Raw genomic sequence first — 20,289 nt, forward strand, 5'->3', positions numbered from 1 at the left:
TTGGTGAAAATCCCCCACGTTGCCTTGTCTCTTTTATGTGCCTTGTTTATTTGAGGTGACATTTTCTAATTTCTTTGTATTTATTTACTTACTCTATATTCTCTTGATTATAATAAAAATGTAACATTTATATATGTTGTGGGTTGCGTACAAAAATCCTCCAAAGTATCTGTTCCAGCAGTTAGTAGCTGTGTATGGTTGCCATGACGCTTTGACTCCTGCATTACTACAAGTCAACAAATGTTCTGTCCCGTTGGAAGGAAACTTCGAGAGGAATTACTTTCAGTAAGTACAAAACTGAATTAATATACAATACACACGGTCACTGAGATTTTTTTATTCATTCTGTCTGTTAAAATGCATCACAAAATGAACCCAGCAATTATCTACATTAAATAAACAGAAATTCAATATTTATCAATGTTGTGTCGTGAACTCTGTGAAATGTTTGATGTCATGACTTGGGTTCTTTGTTGGGGTCCCTTTCAGTTGTGTTTCCTTGGCAACCGTGAATCAATAACTCCCCCCAAAACTGTCTTCTTTGGGTTCTAAGAGAGAGATTGTATTTTGCTTTATTTGATTATTTTTAAAGCAAGCATTAAAGGAATAGGTCGCCCAAATATAAACATCACCATTTACTCACCTATAGTTGTTCTAAATCTGTATCAATTTCTTAGTTCTGATGAACACAGAGAAAAATATTTGATAGAATGCCTGTAACCAAACAGTTCTTGAAACCTATTGACTGTAGAAGAAAAAAACATTTTTTTTTCGGTTGAACACAGAAGAAGATATTTTGAAGAATGTAGGTGAGCAACAGTTCTGGGGCACTTTTGAGTACCATTGTCATTTTTCATATACTTCTCAGTGGGGTCCAGGAACTGTTTGGTTAAAAGCATTCTCCCAAATATATTTCTCTGTGTTCAACCAAACAAAGAAATTCATACAAGTAGAGAGTGAATAATTCATGACATATTTCAGATTTTTAGGTGAACTATTCCTGAATTTTTGTTGTGTCTTTTTAGGACAGTCATGGAAACTGTTGATCATGAATGTTCTGGAGAGAACACAGATGAGCTGATCTCTGCAGGTCAAAACTTTTCACTCTCTAACATGCTCAAATAAATCTGCTGTGATAAAACCATAATGTAGATTTGTGTCTTTTCAGAAGCGGATGGGGGTGTTGATGGACTCCATGGTTATGGACTCATGTCTCTGTCCCATGACTATCGTCTGCTAGATCCTATTGATGCACAACTGAGTTATCTAAATGTCAGTCATTTTTAGTTCACTAAAATAGTTAAATATGTTGTTTTATTTTAGCGTCAAAAAGGACATAACGCACGTCTGATTTTTCTTATCATCCTTAGACCCAGGGCCGTAGACAAATGCGTGGAGTGAACTCCAACAGAAATGAATTTCCTTCATCAGGTGGGAAGTTTTGTAAAATAAAAATATATTTGACTTAATATCTTATTATTCTGCAACAGATCATTAGTTTAATAATGTTTCAGGTCATCTTAAAGAGAATCTGGCTTTAAGTAAAGACACAGGTTTGGGAAGCACTGTTCCAACAAATGATAAAACATCATCCACCACTTCAGGTAATAATCAGAATTAAGTTTGTTAGAAAGAAGATATTATATTATATACATTATAAGTCTTTCACACCTTGCAACATTGTAGAATAAACATTAGTATATTCTATTATAAATTACAGATATCCTGCATAAATGTCTACAATCAGATTGAGTTTGGGTCTGGCTATAAATCATTAGAATTTTTGTTTTACTGCCCTTCCCATACGAAAAATCACTTTTTTTATCATTCTTAATATTCTTAATGGACACAGAGCTTTTCTTTATACAGTATTGTAAATTATCATTCCTTTTTATTAAATGTTAGAAGACAAAGGTGACCAAACAGAACATCAGACAGTGGATGTTCTGAAGGAGTCAGACGTGTGGCATTCTGGAGTAAATGGCAGCTTGTGCTCAGTGTCCAGGTCTGAACAGTGCCGATGGAGGCTGGAGAAGTTTCTTGGGAAGAGTTCAGAAGAAGTAGGAATAGGAAATGAAGAGGACGAGCTCACGATGGACAGCATCTGTACTGAGGACTTCTCAGCACGCTTCAGAGATGAGATGCTGGACCTGTCTGACAAAGGTATACAGAGTGACCAAAGAAAAGTGGGTACTGATTTGATCTCAAACATGGATAAACATTTATAATGTAGAAATAAAAAAATAAAAAATAAGCTTCAATGACAGTGTACAATGTTGACATATAAATGTATCATTGGAATTAATTGAATGTATTGTTATTATTAATTTTTAAAGCACACACGACCAATCTTTTTATCTCTGGCTCCAGCTCCTGATTTTCCCATTACCAGCAGTGACACTGCGGACCTCACTGAGAAACAGAGAAGCCTCTATCCACAAAGATCAAAAAACATCCCGAAGCATCCATCCAAAACACCTCTTAGGCACCTCACAGGTATCTTCTGGCTAGCTTTTGAACCCTTTTCAGATTTGTTAAAGTTATACCTCTGTTTTTAATCGCTGTGACCTGTATTCCAAAACTCAGTTGTTATCAGGAAACTACCATAAAGGGATAGTTCACCCAAAACTGAAAATTCTGTCATGAATTACTTTCTAGCTGTTCCAAACCTGCATAAATTTCTTTGTTTGGTTGAACACACTGGAAAGATATTTGGATGAATGCTTGTAACCAAACAGTTCTTGAACCCCATTGACTATAGTAAGAAAAATAACAATGGTAGTCAAATGTGCCCCAGAACTGTTTGCTGTCCTACATTCTTCAAAATATCTTCTTTTGTGTTCAACAGAAAAAAAGTAATTTTCTGCATCCTACGGTAGACAATGGGGTCCAGAACTGTTTGGTAACAAGCATTCTTCCAAATGTATTATAAATTTATACAGATTTGGAACAACCTTAGGGTGAGTAAATGATGACAAAATAAAACATTTTGGGTGAACTATCCCTAGCAGCTATAGTGAGCTGTAAGAATGTTTGTAATATTGTGCTCTCTTACAGGGATTGACATGCAGAGTTTTGATTCGGTCACTATAGACACTGATCTGGACACAGTGTGCTCAGAGAAGGTTCGACAGCACCTTAAGTCCGCATTCACTAACAAAAATAGTCCAGGTGGGAGTGCTCTGCTCAGTGTCAAATCTCAACTACATATAAATGTGCAGAATAAATGTAAAATTTAACAAATGCTATTAAACTTTTTTGTGTACCACCAGTAGGATTTTGTTTAAGCAGAGGAAATGTGTTCTATACAGGACCAGGCATCCAAAACAATATTCAATCCTCCAGGTAATGAGGCTTCTCAGTGATTGAAGGGATAGTTCACCCAAAAATTAAAAAAAACATAATTTACTCACCCTCTTGTCAATTCAAACCTGTATGACATTCTTTCTTTCGCTGAACACAAAAGAAGATATTTCGAAGAATGTTGTTAAATAGACACCATTCACTTTTTCAGTTTCAGGTTTTTTGTCCATACAATAGAAGTGAATGAAGTCCAGTGCTTTTTTCAAAATAGCTTCTTTTGTGTTCTGCGGAAGAAAGAAAGTCATCCAGGTTTAAAATGACAAGAGGGTTAGTAAATGATGACAGAAATTTTCATTTTTGGGTGAACTATCACTTTCAGATCTAGTCTTTGTGCAATTGAAATAAGCTACTATAGAATATGCTCATATGATCTGGAGCAATCAAATACTAATGTACTGTTTATATTTAACAAACACTTCTCTGTGTTTTTGTAGCTCTGATGATGTTGAACAGACGGGTCGTGAAGGCTCAAAGCGGTACTCCAGAGTCAGGAGACATCCATCTGGCAGAAAGGGAAAGAGACAGAGTTCTCAAAAGAGCGCAAGATGTGCCTCCATCACTGTGAGATACCTGAGTGAATATCTCACCTTGCATCATGTCTGCTTTCTGTAAACAATGAATACTCAGCGCCAGTGTAGTTCATGGATGCTGTTGTCACATAATTCATTGCAGTTATGTACATTGTTCTTTGTGTATTATTTTCCAGAGCACAGAGAGACCTCAGGACACGATCCGAATGGATAAAGATCAGCTAACAGAGTTGAGGCTGTCACTTGCCAGCCTTCAGCAGCAAAAAATTGTATGATCTTTTTTATAGAAATACACAAAGAACGAGACTGTAATTCATCTCAAAATGTTAATCAGCTAATTTATTAAGCAACCTTATGTCCTCAGTCTGCAGTTCAATTTCTGGAGCAGCTGAGAGAGAAAATGGACGAGACTAAGAAAGAGCAAAACTCTCTACAGATCATTATGAAGGACAGCAGAGCACAAGTCCAGAACATAAGGTACGTTATAAAACCATGGAGACTGTTTTACATTATGTTTCCATGACTGGCACATCATTATATTTACCACAATAAGTACTGTTTGCATTGTGTTTTTAATATCAAGTGCATAAAATATTAAAACAAACTTTAGTGCATGAAGGAAACTGTACATATCATAACCTTCTGGCTTATATGCATGTAACAATTTATATTTATTGGAAATCTCTGTGTATTGAACTGTAGGTGTGAGCTTCACAAACTGCAGGCCGAGAGGGATGTATGTCTGGAGCAGGTCAGGGATCTGAATGACCAGCAGGTCACTGTAGTTCAGAGGCAAAATACTTCACCAAGCTATGAAATCAGCTGTAACAATGTACAATAATTATTTTATTATACACCTACTCGGTTTCTCTTTGGATTTTTTTTCTCTTAATTTTGATATCATTTCTATTTCAATGGGCATAAAATACATACAGTATATGAGATAAGCAGCTTGAAATTAAATGTGATTCAAAGGGATGGTTCACCCAAAAATGAAAATTCTGTCATGGATTGCTCACCCTCAAGTTGTTCAAAATCTGTATACATTTCTTTAAACTGTTGAACACAAAGGAAGATATTTGGAAGAAAAGCAGCTGAGATTTCTGGGTCACTGTTGACTACCATTAAAATGGTTGACAAAGGTGCCCCAGGGCTGTTTGTTTTCCTAAATTCTTTAAAATATGTTATTTTGTGTTCAACAGAACAAAAAGTTAAACAATAGTTATATGGTAGTCAATGGTGCCCCAGAAATCTCAGTTGCTAACATACTTCCAAATATCTTTCTTTGTGTTCAACCAAACAAACACATTTCTAAATTTTTGGAAAAAGTTAAGGGGTAAGTCATGACAGAATTTTCATTTTTGTGTGAACTATGTCTATTCTTTATCTTATTTCTCTCATTTGATCTATTTCTTTACACACTTTCAGTGTATAAGCCGTAGTGTATCCATTCTGGAAAGAGAGGAGATGGACAGACTGCTGAATAATGCAAAATCTGAGCTGTTTTCAGAACAGAGGCGTTTCAGGGACACACTGGAATCTATACAAGAGGTCAATTCGATTTTCTGTTTCTTAATTTTTTCTTGGTAATATTTCATTTCAAAGCACTAAAACAGAAAGATTTCATAACGGATGAATTTGTGAAACAAGGCACAATACATACTGTACGTATATCTCTGTATATCTGTCTATTTATTTGTCAGGCTTGTTTTTCTCAATCTCTTACTCAGAGGCTGGATGAGGTGAATCAGGAGCTGGAGCAGAAAGATGAGGACTTTAAGGCCCTTCAACAGAAATGTAGTGACCTGGAAAAGCAGCTGGCTGATACCGTCAAAGAAAGAGAACACATTAAAGAGGTACATTTTCACACTGAATTCTAAAGAATTATGTGAAATATTTATTGGATAAACAACTTACCGTGAAATGTAAACCCATCAACTTCTTTGACTGTATATTAAGTATATTAAATAACATTCTTCTTAATGTTACGACAATCCACAATCACTGTCTTGTGTAATCGATTGCAGGTATAGCTGACGGGTACTAAATATTTCAGTATTTGCATGATGTGTGTGTTGTCTTCACAGGAAGCTCTAAAGCAGGTGAATCGGTTTGCAGCATTGGAGCGAACTGTCGTCCAGAAAGAACTGTTGCTGCGAGGGCTTGAGGAAGAAAAGAAAGCCCTTCACCTGGAGCTCTGTTCTCTTAGAAAGGAAAACAAGTTAAAGTTGACAGAAATAGAGAACAGAACAAAAAAGGAGAAGGTAGGAAACATATAGTCATGTATTTGTCATATCAGCCTTGTGTTTAGCATTGGGGATCACATGTTTAATTCTTTTTTAGGAACAAGAGATCAGTAAGTTGACATTACTGTTAACAAAAAGACACCAAGAGGAACTGGAGACGGTAAACAGATTAATTCACTGAGCGGGTTATCACAGATCATTCAAATGTAATGTGAAACTATGCGTTTGTTTGTTTTGCATGTGCATGTCCAGGTGCGTCTACAAGCAGATGAGTTGAGATCAGCTGCTCTCACTGAACAAGCTCGAGCCCACAAACAGAGTGTAGACTCCTTACACAACTGCATTCAGGTCAACAGTCTTACTAGTCAATACTTTTTTTATGCGTTTGTCGGATGCTTTTATTCAGTGATGCTTTACATTGAACCCAATGTAGTGCCATGCTTTACAAGTTGACCTACAAGAAATAGAATTTAGTTTTTTGTATTGTACATGTCATTACAATTCATATAATACAAACTTTACTGATCCTTTTAAAATTACCTTTATCTACAGATGAAAGATGAGGAGGTTAAGAGACTTAAAGCAGCACTAGAGCAGTATGAGGACAAGATGAGAAGGCAAACAGAGGAGCTGAGAAGAGAAACACAGGAAAAGGTTCTGTCCGATAGTTAAACCAAAACATAAGTCATCATTTACTCACCCCCTTGTCTTTTCAAACCTGTATGACTTTCTTTCTTAAAAAGAAAATATCTTGAACAATGTTGTTAATCGGCACCCATATACTTGCATTGGTTACCAACTCTCTTCAAAATATCTTGGAACTATAACTTTAAACCCTTTTCATTTTGATGTTGTCCTTCATTGCTCCATTGCTCAACGTTGTTTTCCCTAAAAACAATGCATTTTATATCATCTGTAGTCATGTCATCTTATGTCATCTGTCACCTGTAACAGATTGCAAAGGCTCTCAAGCAAGAGGAAAGAAATTGGGAGGAGCAAAAAGAGAAGGCTCTCAGAGAGCAGCGTAGGATTCTGGAGGAGCGGATTGAAGAAGCAGTAAAAAGAGAGAGAGAGGAGGTGGAGAAGGAGAGAAAGAACACACTAACTCTGCAAAGGAAAGTCACTGAGCTCCAGAAAGTAAGTGAAGTCGGTTAGTAAACAAAATGTATATCTTTAACGCTAAAATAAACTGAAAATAGGTCACATTTTATACAGTATATGCGAAATATTTTAATAATATTTATTACTCATTCTGTTTTTAAATCTGTCCTCAGCCCTTAAAGGGATAGTTCACCCAAAAATTCTGGTATCATTTACTAACCCTCAGGTTGTTTCAAACTTGTATAAATGTATTTGTTCTTCTGAACAAAAACAACGATATTTGGAAGAATGTCAGAGATCTAACAGATCTCATCCCTCATTTACTCCCATTGTTAGGAAAATAAATACAGTCAAGGGGCAATGAGATCTGTTGGTCACTGACTTTCTTCCAATTATCCTCCTTTGTGTTCATCAGAACAAAGACATTTATACAGGTTTGGAACAATCTGAGGTAAATAAATGATGACTGAATTTTCGTTTTTATGTAAACTATCCCTAAAATGTTGTTTTACACTATGTTTAACAACAGGCTGAGAAGGATGCGGCTCATCTGAAGGAGACTTTACAGCGCTCTGAACAGGAGCTTCAGCACTTGAGGGAAACCCTCTCTGAGAAAGACCAAAAATACCAGAGAAGATCAGCCAGACAAGAGCGACAGAACAGGAACTGGGCACAGGACATACACATCGAGTGTGCCTGCCTACAGGAGCTGCTTAAACTCAATGGCCTCACTTTTGAGAGCAAACAAGTTCCTGAAAGGTGCGCTCAGTTAATTTTTTGCGGTGCAATGCGTGTACAAGCACATGTGTGTTAAAAGGACCACCATGTCAACCTGTATGACTTTTTTTCTTCTGTTGAACAAAAAAGAAGATATTTTGAAGAAAGTTGGTTACCAAATAACATCTGCCTACATTGGCTTCCATTGTTTTGACATAAAACCACTGAGACATTTCTCAAAATATCTTTTTTTGTTTTCTGTTGTGATTGGATGTGGCATATCAGTAATGTAAAATGAACATTTCTTGATTAATCAGAAAAAAAAATTCAGGAGTGCAACGTGTTAAAATTGTGACTCTCCTTAAGTCCCACAATGCCTGAAGCTCTCCAGACTCTGCAGTTTGTCACAAAGGCCACACAACAGCTTATGAATGATCTAAAGAATGAGATCAGCTCACAGAGACGCACTGCACTGCAGCTTAGCCATGAAGGGGTAAGAAAAACACATGTGCAAACTCATACCAACACATTTTTTGTAAGTAAATGCTATTTATATGTTTACTTCAGGAGCAAGAACTACGCCTGGTGAAAGAACAGCTGACTGAGGAAAAGGAACAAGCACTGGCTTCTCTAAAAGAAAAACTCATTCAGGTAGTTATACAGGTGTACTTGTATATACAAAATGTACAAGGTATTGTTCATTAATTTGAAAGCATTTTATGCACACTTATGAGTGCATTTTTTATCTTAAGGAGCACATGAAGGAAAAAAACAGCCTACGTAAGGGCAGGCAGCACACGGATGATGACGACACAGACGGACTGTTTGCACGTCTGCGCAGGCAACTGCAGGCGAAAGATGATGAACTCAGGATGGTACAGAAAAAAATGGCCGAGTGGAAGGGCAAAACCACTGCAAGACTTGCACACAAATTTCAGTTGGAGATTACAGCTGAGCTGGAGAGGTCTCACACACACACAAACACACACTGACTGGGGTCAGATTGAAATAGCTTTTAAATTTGCTACAAAACTCATTAAAAGTGTAATAAAAAGTGAAATAAAACATAGTTGTTAACATAAAACCCTTTTCAAAATTTTATGACAGGCTGTAACATCATGAATAGAATGATATGAGGTCAATAAAAGTTCATCTTGGTGGTTACTACCACCAGATTGAGTTACTGCTAATTTATATTTTACTTTCTTAATCGTATTAGATTTTCCAATTAAATCTTTGTTGCACAAAACAGAAGGGTTCCAAACCCGCAAGCAGAGCAGCAGAAAAGATTGGAGAGACTAGAAAATGAGATGAGACATCTGTCTATGGTAAATCAATCAATATGAATAGAAAATATGTCTTATGGGCTAAAAAATAACTGGGACTCTCTTGTTACATTTCTAGTTGTTATAACACAGATTATTTATTATAGTGAGAGAACACATACAAAAACAAATTCATGCTTTTTGTAGCAGTGCAGAGACTATGAAGAATCCCAATTTTCCTCCAATGATCTTCAAAGTGGCCCAGACTTCCAACATTCCTCAAGTACTCAGAACTTCACCTCATATAAACTTCTCCAGCACCTCCAGAGTCGCATTCGTCATCTGCAGGCAGAGACACAGACCTCCCGACCCGTGAAGGGGGACAGGGATCCCAGGAACCGCGGAGGGTCTTATCTGGATACGGTATGAAACTGAAATTCATAGTTGAAAATATTTTATGAATAATTATTTTGTTCATTGTTCATTTGACGGTTTCTGATATCTTACCAATACATGTACATAAATATTTATCAAGTATTTTGTTTTAAAGCTTTTTATTTTATTGGCAGATTGCTCGAGACCAAGAAAGTTATAAGACAGGTTGCTCCTCATCAAGGACCATCTCCAGTTAACGTATATTTCCTTTTTGGCTGTATGCTTCGATAAAGAATCTTTAACGTCCATAGAACTTTTCTTTTTTCACAAAGGTCCTTTAGATTATATAAAGAAAGATATGGTCCTTAAATTAAATGGTTAATCTTAAATAAATGTATTTATGTAGGTAACAGTTTACAACTTGTCCTTTAAGTTTCGCATACTTTGTGTTTGATAAGAACTAATCATCTTAATTGTTACTTCCATAATCAGTGCCAATTTATAACGGAACTATTAATGTAATCGTTTTTTACTCTGTACGCATAAATAAATTGAAAATAAAGCCAAACTGGTTTTATTCAAAAACAAACTCTGTCTTCCATAATGTGAACCTTATTATTTACATATTTTTACTTCGACTTTATTTAAAATGTATAAATCACAAAAAAGGTCAAAAAATACAGCAATAGCTGCAAAACTTGTTTTAACCACAGGCCAAGTGCATTTTCATCTTATTTTACAGTTTGTTCAATAAGAGCCATCTCTAATCATCAAGTTATATGTGACGTTTATTCTTTACCTAGTTAAACATAACCAGATAATGATAACCGAAACTCAAAAGCTTGATAAAAAGGTGCATGCATCATCTTATCTCCAACAATATGTTGTAACATTTTTGGTCTTATAAGGGTATAGATTGTGAGAATTTGCAGATAGCTGAAATAAAATCAACTGGGTTCTTGTGTTAACAAATTATGTAAAACCAGCTGTAAAGATTACAGCGGTTTCAGATTACATTCAGTCCCCATAACAATCTCTCCCTGCTCTCAGACAAATGTTGAAATTAATCAACGAGAACAGACACTTGCCAAATATTATGTTAGAATTTCCAAAACAATATGGCCATCAACACGAATAACAAAATAAAGAGTCGCAGGTTTTGCCTGTCCGTTCACAAAGCAATACATGGAAATAAAATGGCAGTCTGTAATAAATCAATCGATCTGAATCTGTTTCTGATACTAGTCGACTGCAATGGTATTAACTGTATAGATATACTTAAGTCTCAGAGTTCAGATATGAATGACAACAGAAGACTGAAAGACTTCAAGGCAACAGAAGACTGGAAATCTGTGCAAGGACTGTATGTTCAACCAATGTACCGCAAGAAGAAAAACATCATTGACCAGGTTCACACAGTATACTTCTCATTTATGCTAGTTCAAGTATGGTCCCAACCACAAATAAAGTGATCTCCAATGGCCAAGGTGTCGGTTGAAACAAACAAACATGGCACAAACAAATCTCAACCAAGCCCTGTGGTAACTTTTCTTTTTTTTTCATACAAAGAAACAAACTAATTACAGTTTTCCCTCTATAATTCCATGTCTTCTTCTCCAGAGCTGTGAGCTGAAGGGCTGCTGAACAGAGGGCTGAAGGCTTGCTCATTGGTTGCTGTGAACTGCACCTCAGGAGGGGGGCTGCTGACGGTTGGTATGGGTGTAGGGGTCTGTCTGTTTACTGACAGCTGCTTGCGCTGCTGTTTTTGTAGGGAGTCTTTCAGCCTCTGGGTGAGAGGGTCCTCTGGGGGGCGCCATAGCACCAGTTCCATACAAGATTGGTTCCTACAGACATAAGGGAAGAAGATTGTGGATTCCTTTTAGAATGAGCTCAGTGATGTTAGTAGAAGCTGTCAATCTCTCAGCAGTCCTGTTTCACACAATTACATTACAATTTCACAGAATTACATGAAACAAAAGAAGATATTTTGAAGAACGCTGGTAACCAAACACGGCCCCTGATTGACTTCCACTGTAGACATTTCTCAAAATATCTTCTTTTGTGGTCCACAAAGGAAAGAGTCACATAGACATTTTGAACAACATTATGGTAAATAAATGACAGCAGATTCCTTTATTATGTTTGAACTGTATTTAGCTATCGAAATGGTAGGAATTGACTACTACAGTAGAACAGTAACAGTATTTGTATTAAAATAATACACTTACATTGACTGAGCCACTGTATGGGGAAGAATGTCACCAATCCCCCTTTGTAGCCCCTCTCTCAAACTCTCAGACATCACCAGAACTGGTCTGCGTTGGGCTGGTTCTACATCCAACTCCTCATCACTGTCATCTTCCAAAGTTATCCTAAAACAGACATTCAGTATTAAGAAAACTGCCATCAAACATGTAAATTATAGCACTGTTGTTAGTGATTACAAACATTTGGATGCATGTGTGTATTTTTGTAATAGTTCTCACCTTTCTTCTATTTCCTGCAGTCTCCTTTGAGCTACCTCTGCCTCCATGCCTGACCCCCCATGATGAACTCTGGGTAGTGGAGAAGAGGCTGTATAAGGCAGACCCATCTGTTCGTCCTTGGCTCTGGTCTGTTGCTGAACTAAGCTGGTCTCTGATGAAGGACTGGTGAAGTCTACAGACCATCCCTGGCTCACTTTAGAACTTTGATGATCTGCCACATCTGCTCCTTCCTCTCCCATCAGCTTGCGTCTTTTTGTACTGCAGCTTCTGTGGAGAAAGAGATCATGAAAAATACGACATAACACATATCAAATCCATCAGAAGATCAATATGTGAAGAATGTGCTCACCCGTCGTTTGTCCTTCTTCTCTGCTTCCTCATACATCTTCTCTCCCAGCTTCTAAGTTTAAAAGCAAAGACAAAAAAATGAAACATTTTGCATGTTTAATAAGTCAATTTGAGTCATATGGCTGCTTAAAAGCTGATACTTACGCATTTGGCATAGATCCACTGGTAAAATGATGTGAGCCTTTGGTTGGCCCACTAATTGTTTCCAAGTTAGGGTTACTAAAGTGTGCGTGATGAGAAAACATTATGAACTCCAGCTCGCTGCTTGCTGACATGTGGCTCTGCATCATCATGTGACCAAAGATGAGCTAAAGACATCAGGGTGAAATGAAAAGTGCAGCAGGGCTGTTTTGATTGATATAAAATCTGCAAAACAGACAAATCAATCTATCAATGGTTTTACGGAATTACCTTATTTTAATTGAATTTGCTTTTATTTTTATATTTTCAATTTGATGTCATAATTAGTTTAATGTTTAGCATTTTTGTTACATCCTGTTGGTATCTTTTTCTATTGCTATCAAGGTTTAATTTCTTTCCATGTCTGTTTTAATTAAAAATTCGTTATTTATGTTTAGTGCATTATTTTAGTGCCCCAACTTAAGCTTACTTTAATTTATTGCGAATGCAAGGTTTCTAGTTGGCATTTAGTTTTAGTCTTTCAAATATTTAGGACTATATTTTATGTAATTTAAATTTTCAGAGATGTTTTAATGTGTTTTAAGTTACGATATAAGTCCTTGCATTGCACATAAGAAATAGGTTGTGCAGATGAGTTTGCTCATACTAAAGTAATACTATGATTATGTCAAATAAAAACACAAAGTGTATCACTTTACTCTATAAAATGCTAGTTTACTGTCTACTTACATGCTCATTTACTGTAGCACTCTAAGCAAATGCATTGCTGATCTAGCTGAATGCTATTAGCGGAAAGCTGTCAAACTGCTAGTGTTTGTGTCTGGTGCGCTAGCTGGTCACTAATAAATGTGTGTATTTCCCACACTGTAACCCATGACATGATTATGCAAGTCCGTTCTGCGGACTTCTGTCAACATTTTTACAAGCTTTAACGTTACCTGCGTTGCCCTTTTATATTTTGCCATAAAGGCATTGACTGCCCGCTGCAGCTTGAAATATCATTCAACCACACACCCCAAAACACATACAAAGCAACAGCTCGTCTGTTCTTCCATCAGGAAGACAAGCGCTTACCTCACACGCCTTCGTAAAAGCTGAAAGTCAATTCTGCACGAAATTTGAAAAAATGCCTAAAGATAGTTAGATTAGAAGTTGTATGAGGCTGAATTTTCTAGAACAGCGCACAAGCCCGCGGAGGGACTGCTGGGATGTGCAGTCCACAGGCTTTGTAGTTCTTTAACCGGAAGTGCATTACAATAACAGTAAACAAACGCATACACTGTTTGGGACGAGTGAGCCGTTTTGTTTGCCAGACTTTAAAAGTAAAAAATTAAGAAAATCAAAACGTGAAGATAATAAAGGTTTAAAGCACACACTGACGATATACTGTAAAGCTGAATTCTCTGTAGATAAGTAACTAACTAGTCCCCTGACCCCGGGATGTTTATCTGTAAACTCCTCCTCTGGTAGTAAAAGTCGCATGTTCGCTCTAGCAGCGTAACTTTGTGCTGTAAGCCTCTGGAAAGGTAAGAAACTGCTTGGTTACAAGTGTTTGTTAACTTTACGTTAAAACAGAACATTTAACCAGATAATTAATTAAACGTCTATTATAGCTACTGTCAACAAACAAAAAAATATAAGTATGATCCTGTTAATTTTATTCTTTACAGATGAAGGTAAGCCTGATATAATGTTTTTTTTTTCTTGTTAGTTACTTTGTAGTACATTACAGTAAGCCTCCAAGTAGTTATATGTGTTGTTTCAACTTCAGATCAAAGTAATGAAGGGGACTCTCGTCTTTGTGAGTGCACTGCTGTCGCTGACTGCGGGTAAACCTTGTGGTAAGCCTTAGTACGACTTAAAGTTAATTATGTTTAACTCTATGGACCCGCGAATGGAATTACGACATATTCCCTTAATGTTTGTATCTCTGTAATGTGTTATTATCTGAAAGCTTAGATTCTCTAGTTTCGGGTGAAGTGCACTATTTTGGCATTTATCGTATATAAAATAACTTATTTAGGCTGGAATTTATCATATCCCCATATCATCCTCTCAAAATCTTGTATGTTTATGATCGTGATCATTTTTCTTTACGCTCAAATATGTCCAACGTGTTAAAGTTATATATCAAATGAAAGCTATTATTCTAGAAAATATAGATCTCCAGTAGGATTTATTGATATTTAAACACAGATCGAATGCAAGTCGAATGAATTATGATTAAAACACATCCATCGAATATCTAAGCTAATAACTGCATCCCACCATAACACTTAGCCACAAATGCTACAAAAACTTCTTTGTTAGGTTGTTTTCTACAAAATAAGTCCATCCATACCTCTTTTCGGGTTTCTAAAAGTTAAATATCCGCTTCCAATGTCTCCCATCAACGTGCTGCGTCAGCAACGTGACAAAAAAGCTTGGATAGTTAAAAAATCTGTAAAATATCTGAACCTTTGTCTATCTACATGAGATATATATTAAACGGAAGCTCAGACTCTGACCATATAGTAGACCTCTTATCTGTCCAAAAAGGCGAATCAGAGGCTGAGATATGACAATGCGCAAAAGGGGAGGCGGACCAAATCACCACGAGCAAACTCAACACCAAGCTTCGCTTTTTACATGCACTTTCAGCTGTTACATGCATTTGTTAAGGGGTTTATTGTGAAATTACATAAAATTATTTAAATGTTTATACCACTGTATGTGGTTATGGGGTCTGTTTAACATTTGGTGTGCCGAAATTATTAAAATAGGATGCTTGACTAAATCTAAATGTACTTGAGTTGCTATAGAATAATAATTGAACAGCTAAAAATGCATTTAAAATTGGGTATGCCAAATTCAGGCAGAAATCCAAAAATGGCCCAGAGTTTAACAGGTTAAGACGTTTTCATTTTTTAATTCTGTATGTTTTTGTGTTTTAATTTGTATTTATTTATTATTTGTCTTTTGTCATGGTTGTTTTGACATGGTTATTTTGTGGAGTAATCCTTGCTCAACACTGTTGTGGCAAAATTGATCATCAAATATTGAGAGAAATCACAAAGACGAAGAAGCCAAGTTTCAAGGGTTTCAATTTGTTGGAACAAGTCAAAGAGAGACATACAGAGTTAATCTGAAGATATGTGACCAATACATATCTGACTCCAATCTCGTGAATTGTTCTCACGTTGTTATCACCGTTTAAACCAATCAGGTTTGACATAACATCACCTATTTTTGTTAGTCCATCCTTTTCTGACCTTCCACAGTTAAATGTCAAGCTCCATATAAGTATTTAACTGTGGCAAAACCTTTTAAAAGCTTAAAAAAGAAGTACATACTTCCATCTTAAAATGCAGCTATATGTCAGGTTGTCATTTACTACACCTGGCTTAGTGTTTAGTGTATCTAAAGGGTAAACATGTGCTTAAATCAATATAATGGTGTATACTGTGTTCGTCTGTGACAAGTTCCAACTAGTGGCTTCAAAAGTGTGTGTGTGTGTGCATCTGCAAAGCAGATGTGAGGTCCATATCTGCTTGGTGCCCCTCCTGTGAGGCCCATAGCCTTTGTTAAAATCAGAGAAGTACATGAACTTCTATAACTATCTTAAATGTATGCTTTTATACCATATAATACCTTTATCCATTTTTTATAGCAGCACCCTTCCAAAAATACTGTGGCGGTATTTTGACATACTTTTAATGTTGACAAAGAGTGTTCTTGTGTGAACCCCCCTACTTTTCATCTGGAAGCTGAATATCTGGAACAACAACTGTTTACAAAGCTGGAATCTGAGGGTGCAAAAAAGCAAAATATTGAGTAAATCGCCTTGGAAGTTGTTAATCTGAGACAGTGTAGCAGGCTGTCCACTCAAAAAAATAATGTTTTTATACATTTACGTTAGGAAATGTATAAAATATCTCCATGGAACATTATTTTACTTAATATTCAAATGAAATTTGGCAAAAGAAAAATCAAAAATTTTAACCCCTACAATGTGTTTTTGGCTATTACTAAAAATGTTTGCGTGCTACTTAAGATAAAACTATGATCTTCAGTAAACTGTTTCCCAACCCTTTAATGCTTATTGGGTCATTTCCTTTTGTCCTATCAGCAGAGGTTTTGCTGAGAGAAAACTCTTTTCCTTTGGTTCTTTGCCCTCTCTTTGCACAATGACAGTTTTGAGACAACTACATTTTTATGGATTGCATAGGCGGTAGATGTCAATGTTACATATTGCTAAGACAGTGGACATTGATCAACTGTGCAATGCCACTGATTTACCACATTTGCCACATACTTCGAACAGGTCAATGATATTAAGGAAAATAGAGAATGTGAAGCTGACGTCACACCCTATGTTGCATGTTGCAACATCTTGCTTGGATAATACTCCACTGCTATTATTACTTTGATATGTACCATTACATTTTTGTTTGATATATTGACAAATTGACAGTAAATGAACCATGACCTTTTCCTGAACGACTCCTACTGAAATTGTTTAACACAGCCAGACCGACATATGGTAGTTGTAATTCCTAATCAAACAAGTAAAACAAAACACTGCATTGAACACACTAGCACCCATCCTCCCAAGATGGTGCAACATTCAATGCATCGTGATGTCGATTAACAAGCTCTATAGGTAAATACATAACAATAAAAAAAGTTTTTACTATAAATTGTCTCTCTCATCCCATCAGCGTGTGATTGTTTACTATTATGTGCTTACGGTCAAAGACTACAAAATTTATGGACTACAAATCCCAGCTGTCCCAGCTTGTGCGCTATTCTAGAAAAGCGCAGTAAAATGTAGGCTCATACACACTGTAGTATGTAAATGTTAAACAAGGGCTAAAGGAAATAAACAAACTCCAGCTTATTACAGGTTCCAAGACAATGTTCCTAGTTGACAACCCTCAAAATCAGTAATATGGGTATTTATATACGTGTCTGTTTGATTTCTCAGCATTTGATCATGATGAACTCCACCTGTCCCTCAACAAGCAACTACTGCGTTCTGTGGACATGCAAGAGAACCTACCCAATCCCAGTGTGCACATCGCCCTGAGGCTCTCACCACACCATAACCTAGCTAAAGAGAGCAAACATCTCAACCGCCTTAAGATGGAGCTTCATGATGATATTGAGAAGTATGGAACAGCTCACAATCCTCGTGCTTCTTGGTCTTGTGTGTAATAGTTGCTATCTGAAGATTGATGTAACGGTCAAAAGTCAGCTTTAATTTTTTCTTTGTGTACTTTATAAAGATCTCTCAAAAACAAAGAGTTGACGGTTGGCCGTCTTGCCCTGTACATTTTGGCTTTGAGGTCTTCCTGCTATGACCTGCAAAGCCTGTATCTCACTGGCAATGAGAGGGAACCAGTGCTTATTCACCTCAAGAGAGAGATGGAGGAGGAGAAACAGAACATTTTATGTAAGACCAAACGCCTTTGTAGACGATCAAGGTGTGAAATAAATGGGGTAGGGTTTAACAAAACCTTTGATATTTATAAATGTACAGTTTTTTTTATTTTCCGCAGTCAGTCACCGACCAAAGACCAGCTACTATCAGTATTCTCTAGGCATTCTGGCTTTGTGTGTGAGTGGCATTAGAGTTAATGCACATGTCAGCCACAAGCTCATCCATGCCGTGGAACATGGACAGATTAAACATGGAGAGTCCTTATGCGTGGGTAAGTTTAAGATCTTCTTTTTGCTGTGGATATGTTCAGATGTCCGAAATAAAGACAATAAAATCACACTTTAATCACACTGTACATTTGAATATGACATCCTCTATCCCCTCCTCAGACTCACATGCTATGGCGGGCATGGCCCTCCAATGTCTGAAAGATGAGGGAACTTCTGTTAAAGATGTAGATGAGCTGGACAGGGCTCTTGCCACCATTAAGCAAAGGCTTCTTGAATCTAAAAGAGCTGATGGCCACATGGGCAACGAGTTCAGCACTGGATTGGCAGTGCAGGTATAAAAACTTTAGTTATACACATGAATACAGTAACCATCCAAATAATTTTATCACAAGAATAAAAGTTCTCAGGTTTGTCTGTTTTTAGGCCTTGTTGGCTATGGGTAGTCAGATGGATGAGTTTGAACCTTCCTTGAACGCTTTATGGGCAAATGCTAAAAATGGAACCTACCATGACACCATGGCCATATCCCAGGTCCTGCCTGCCCTACAGAAACAATCTTACCTCCATCTGAAGAGCAAAGATTGTCGCAGCGAGGATGGTGGGTACAGCACATCCACTTACAGCTTCATACTAAAATGTTTCAGTACGAAATTAAATACTTTGAAATTACAGCTTTTTTTTTTGTAAAACACAGCACAGTTATTACAAAATATATATGGAAAATAAAATCTGTGAGTTAAACTGTGTTGTCATACATAATTAATTCCAAATACTATATGTTTGTGTTTCTGGGTTTGATGTCCCTCTTTTAGACACTCTTGTTTTGGATGCCGACAGTGATGCAGAAGTTATCCTAGATCAGGGAAGAGTTTCTCTACAGGTGGAAATCATTAAATCAAACGGTGAAGCATCTGTTTATTCAATTCATGTACCCGTTGGCTCTTCACTTTTTCAAGCCCTCAGCCTTCTACAAAATAAGCAAAGAGGTTTCACGTGAGTTTGGATTAGCCATTTATTTGTAATTTATAGTTATATTTGAAAAATATTAAAACCCAAGCAAATATTTGCTTGATGTCTTACTATATAAATCAGAATTTACTTTGTAAAATTACAAATCTTCTGATCTTCATTATAGCTTCAACACAGAAGAGAGTTTATGGGGGACATTTCTCAGTGTTGTGAATGACGAACGAGCCCGTCAAAGTGATCGTAGATACTGGCAGGTGTCATCAGATGGCATTACTCTGACACAGGGTGAGAAGCATGTTTTAGACAGAAATTAGGCACACATGGCAGATCAGTAAATGAAGGATGTATGTCTGAATCATGGTTGTATAATCTCAAACTGTATTGATTTTCTTTATTTGCAATGTTTTCTCCTCAGGTATCAAAGACTATAAAATTGTCTCGAAGCAAAATATCTCCATTAAGAACACTGAATACTGAGTCCTTTGCATAAGGAAGATGAATGGAGGAAGAAATTAATACAGGACTCAGGAGGACCTTGATTTTAATTTAATGGATTTTAATTTTCCTGAAAGAATTTGTTGTTTAAATAAACAGAACAAAAGTTTGTACTGTACTGTTTTGATCGTATTGATTTTACATAAACATATCTTTAAGATCAAACTTGTTTACTTTTTAAGTATGTTGGCTGTAATGAACAAATATTAAAGATGTTATAAATAATGTTTGACCTTAATCTTTTTAACAACTGCAAAGCCATTAGTTTTCACAATGGAGATAACATTTTTAAACTACACACTAATTCAAAAATGGAGAAATGATGAAACTATGTTACATCCCCAAAATCAAAGGAAATTAATATTTTGCTAAAAAAATATACCCATTTAGAGGAATAACCCCATAATAACGGTTGAGAACATGTGTAGGAATCTTTCTTCTGTCGAATATAAAGGAAAATATTTTTTATGAATAGATTGAGAATATGTTTTGAAATGACATGAGAGTGAGTAATTAATAAAAAAATAATGTGCGTGCGTGTACGTCACAAAATGTTGTGACTTTTACTTTGAAATTTGACGGCTATGCGTGCAGCCACAGC

At 36.5% G+C, this 20,289-nt stretch overlaps 3 protein-coding genes across 8 annotated transcripts; 2 read left to right on the top strand and 1 right to left on the bottom strand.

Annotated features, from left to right (window-relative positions):
* The first annotated feature begins 216 nt into the window (after nt 1-216).
* si:ch211-102c2.8 (trichohyalin) lies at nt 217-10,032 on the top strand. The gene is made up of 27 exons (XM_056746473.1): nt 217-285; nt 1,026-1,090; nt 1,169-1,272; nt 1,371-1,431; nt 1,515-1,604; nt 1,906-2,163; nt 2,371-2,496; nt 3,058-3,171; nt 3,273-3,345; nt 3,798-3,924; nt 4,070-4,162; nt 4,258-4,370; nt 4,596-4,644; nt 5,322-5,444; nt 5,624-5,749; nt 5,981-6,157; nt 6,237-6,299; nt 6,392-6,487; nt 6,692-6,793; nt 7,094-7,276; nt 7,770-7,999; nt 8,324-8,450; nt 8,525-8,608; nt 8,710-8,921; nt 9,210-9,285; nt 9,430-9,645; nt 9,792-10,032. Exons 2-27 carry the CDS (start codon nt 1,033-1,035, stop codon nt 9,852-9,854), a joined length of 3,144 nt encoding a protein of 1,047 aa, XP_056602451.1. The 5' UTR covers nt 217-285; nt 1,026-1,032; the 3' UTR covers nt 9,855-10,032.
* A 124-nt stretch (nt 10,033-10,156) lies between these two features.
* Nucleotides 10,157-15,219, bottom strand: ccdc117 (coiled-coil domain containing 117). 6 transcript variants are annotated; one of them, XM_056746478.1, is made up of 6 exons: nt 14,914-15,219; nt 12,576-12,739; nt 12,433-12,483; nt 12,084-12,350; nt 11,826-11,969; nt 10,157-11,441 (listed from the first exon to the last, which is right to left on the bottom strand). In XM_056746478.1, exons 2-6 carry the CDS (start codon nt 12,722-12,724, stop codon nt 11,192-11,194), a joined length of 861 nt encoding a protein of 286 aa, XP_056602456.1. In that variant the 5' UTR covers nt 12,725-12,739; nt 14,914-15,219; the 3' UTR covers nt 10,157-11,191. The 6 variants fall into 6 exon arrangements, with proteins under 6 accessions (XP_056602456.1, XP_056602454.1, XP_056602457.1 ...); XM_056746476.1 differs by having other exon boundaries at nt 12,576-12,797; nt 14,914-15,216; XM_056746479.1 differs by lacking the exon at nt 14,914-15,219 and adding an exon at nt 13,647-13,792 and having other exon boundaries at nt 12,433-12,480; nt 12,576-12,797.
* tcn2 (transcobalamin II) lies at nt 13,955-19,913 on the top strand. Its single transcript, XM_056746474.1, has 10 exons — nt 13,955-14,098; nt 14,344-14,413; nt 17,539-17,722; nt 17,840-18,006; nt 18,113-18,265; nt 18,384-18,556; nt 18,648-18,822; nt 19,037-19,217; nt 19,360-19,478; nt 19,609-19,913. The coding sequence occupies exons 2-10, from the start codon at nt 14,353-14,355 to the stop codon at nt 19,668-19,670; spliced, it is 1,275 nt and encodes a 424-aa protein (XP_056602452.1). The 5' UTR covers nt 13,955-14,098; nt 14,344-14,352; the 3' UTR covers nt 19,671-19,913.
* The last annotated feature ends 376 nt before the right edge of the window (nt 19,914-20,289 follow it).

The sequence above is a fragment of the Triplophysa dalaica genome, chromosome 4 (genome assembly GCF_015846415.1).
Source record: "Triplophysa dalaica isolate WHDGS20190420 chromosome 4, ASM1584641v1, whole genome shotgun sequence".
NCBI lineage: Eukaryota > Metazoa > Chordata > Actinopteri > Cypriniformes > Nemacheilidae > Triplophysa > Triplophysa dalaica.

Bases quoted from the DNA above. Each gene is read 5' to 3' on its own strand.
- si:ch211-102c2.8 (XM_056746473.1), top strand. From the start codon at position 1,033: ATGGAAACTGTTGATCATGAATGTTCTGGAGAGAACACAGATGAGCTG. The intron at 1,605-1,905 runs GTAATAATCAGA...ATTAAATGTTAG, and splicing joins AACATCATCCACCACTTCAG to AAGACAAAGGTGACCAAACA. The intron at 3,172-3,272 runs GTGGGAGTGCTC...GTGTACCACCAG, and splicing joins CACTAACAAAAATAGTCCAG to TAGGATTTTGTTTAAGCAGA.
- ccdc117 (XM_056746478.1), bottom strand. From the start codon at position 12,724: ATGATGATGCAGAGCCACATGTCAGCAAGCAGCGAGCTGGAGTTCATA. The intron at 12,351-12,432 runs GTGAGCACATTC...CTTTCTCCACAG, and splicing joins AGAAGAAGGACAAACGACGG to AAGCTGCAGTACAAAAAGAC. The intron at 11,442-11,825 runs GTAAGTGTATTA...TTATGTCTGTAG, and splicing joins CATACAGTGGCTCAGTCAAT to GAACCAATCTTGTATGGAAC.
- tcn2 (XM_056746474.1), top strand. From the start codon at position 14,353: ATGAAGGGGACTCTCGTCTTTGTGAGTGCACTGCTGTCGCTGACTGCG. The intron at 17,723-17,839 runs GTATGGAACAGC...TACTTTATAAAG, and splicing joins CTTCATGATGATATTGAGAA to ATCTCTCAAAAACAAAGAGT. The intron at 18,557-18,647 runs GTATAAAAACTT...GTCTGTTTTTAG, and splicing joins GCACTGGATTGGCAGTGCAG to GCCTTGTTGGCTATGGGTAG.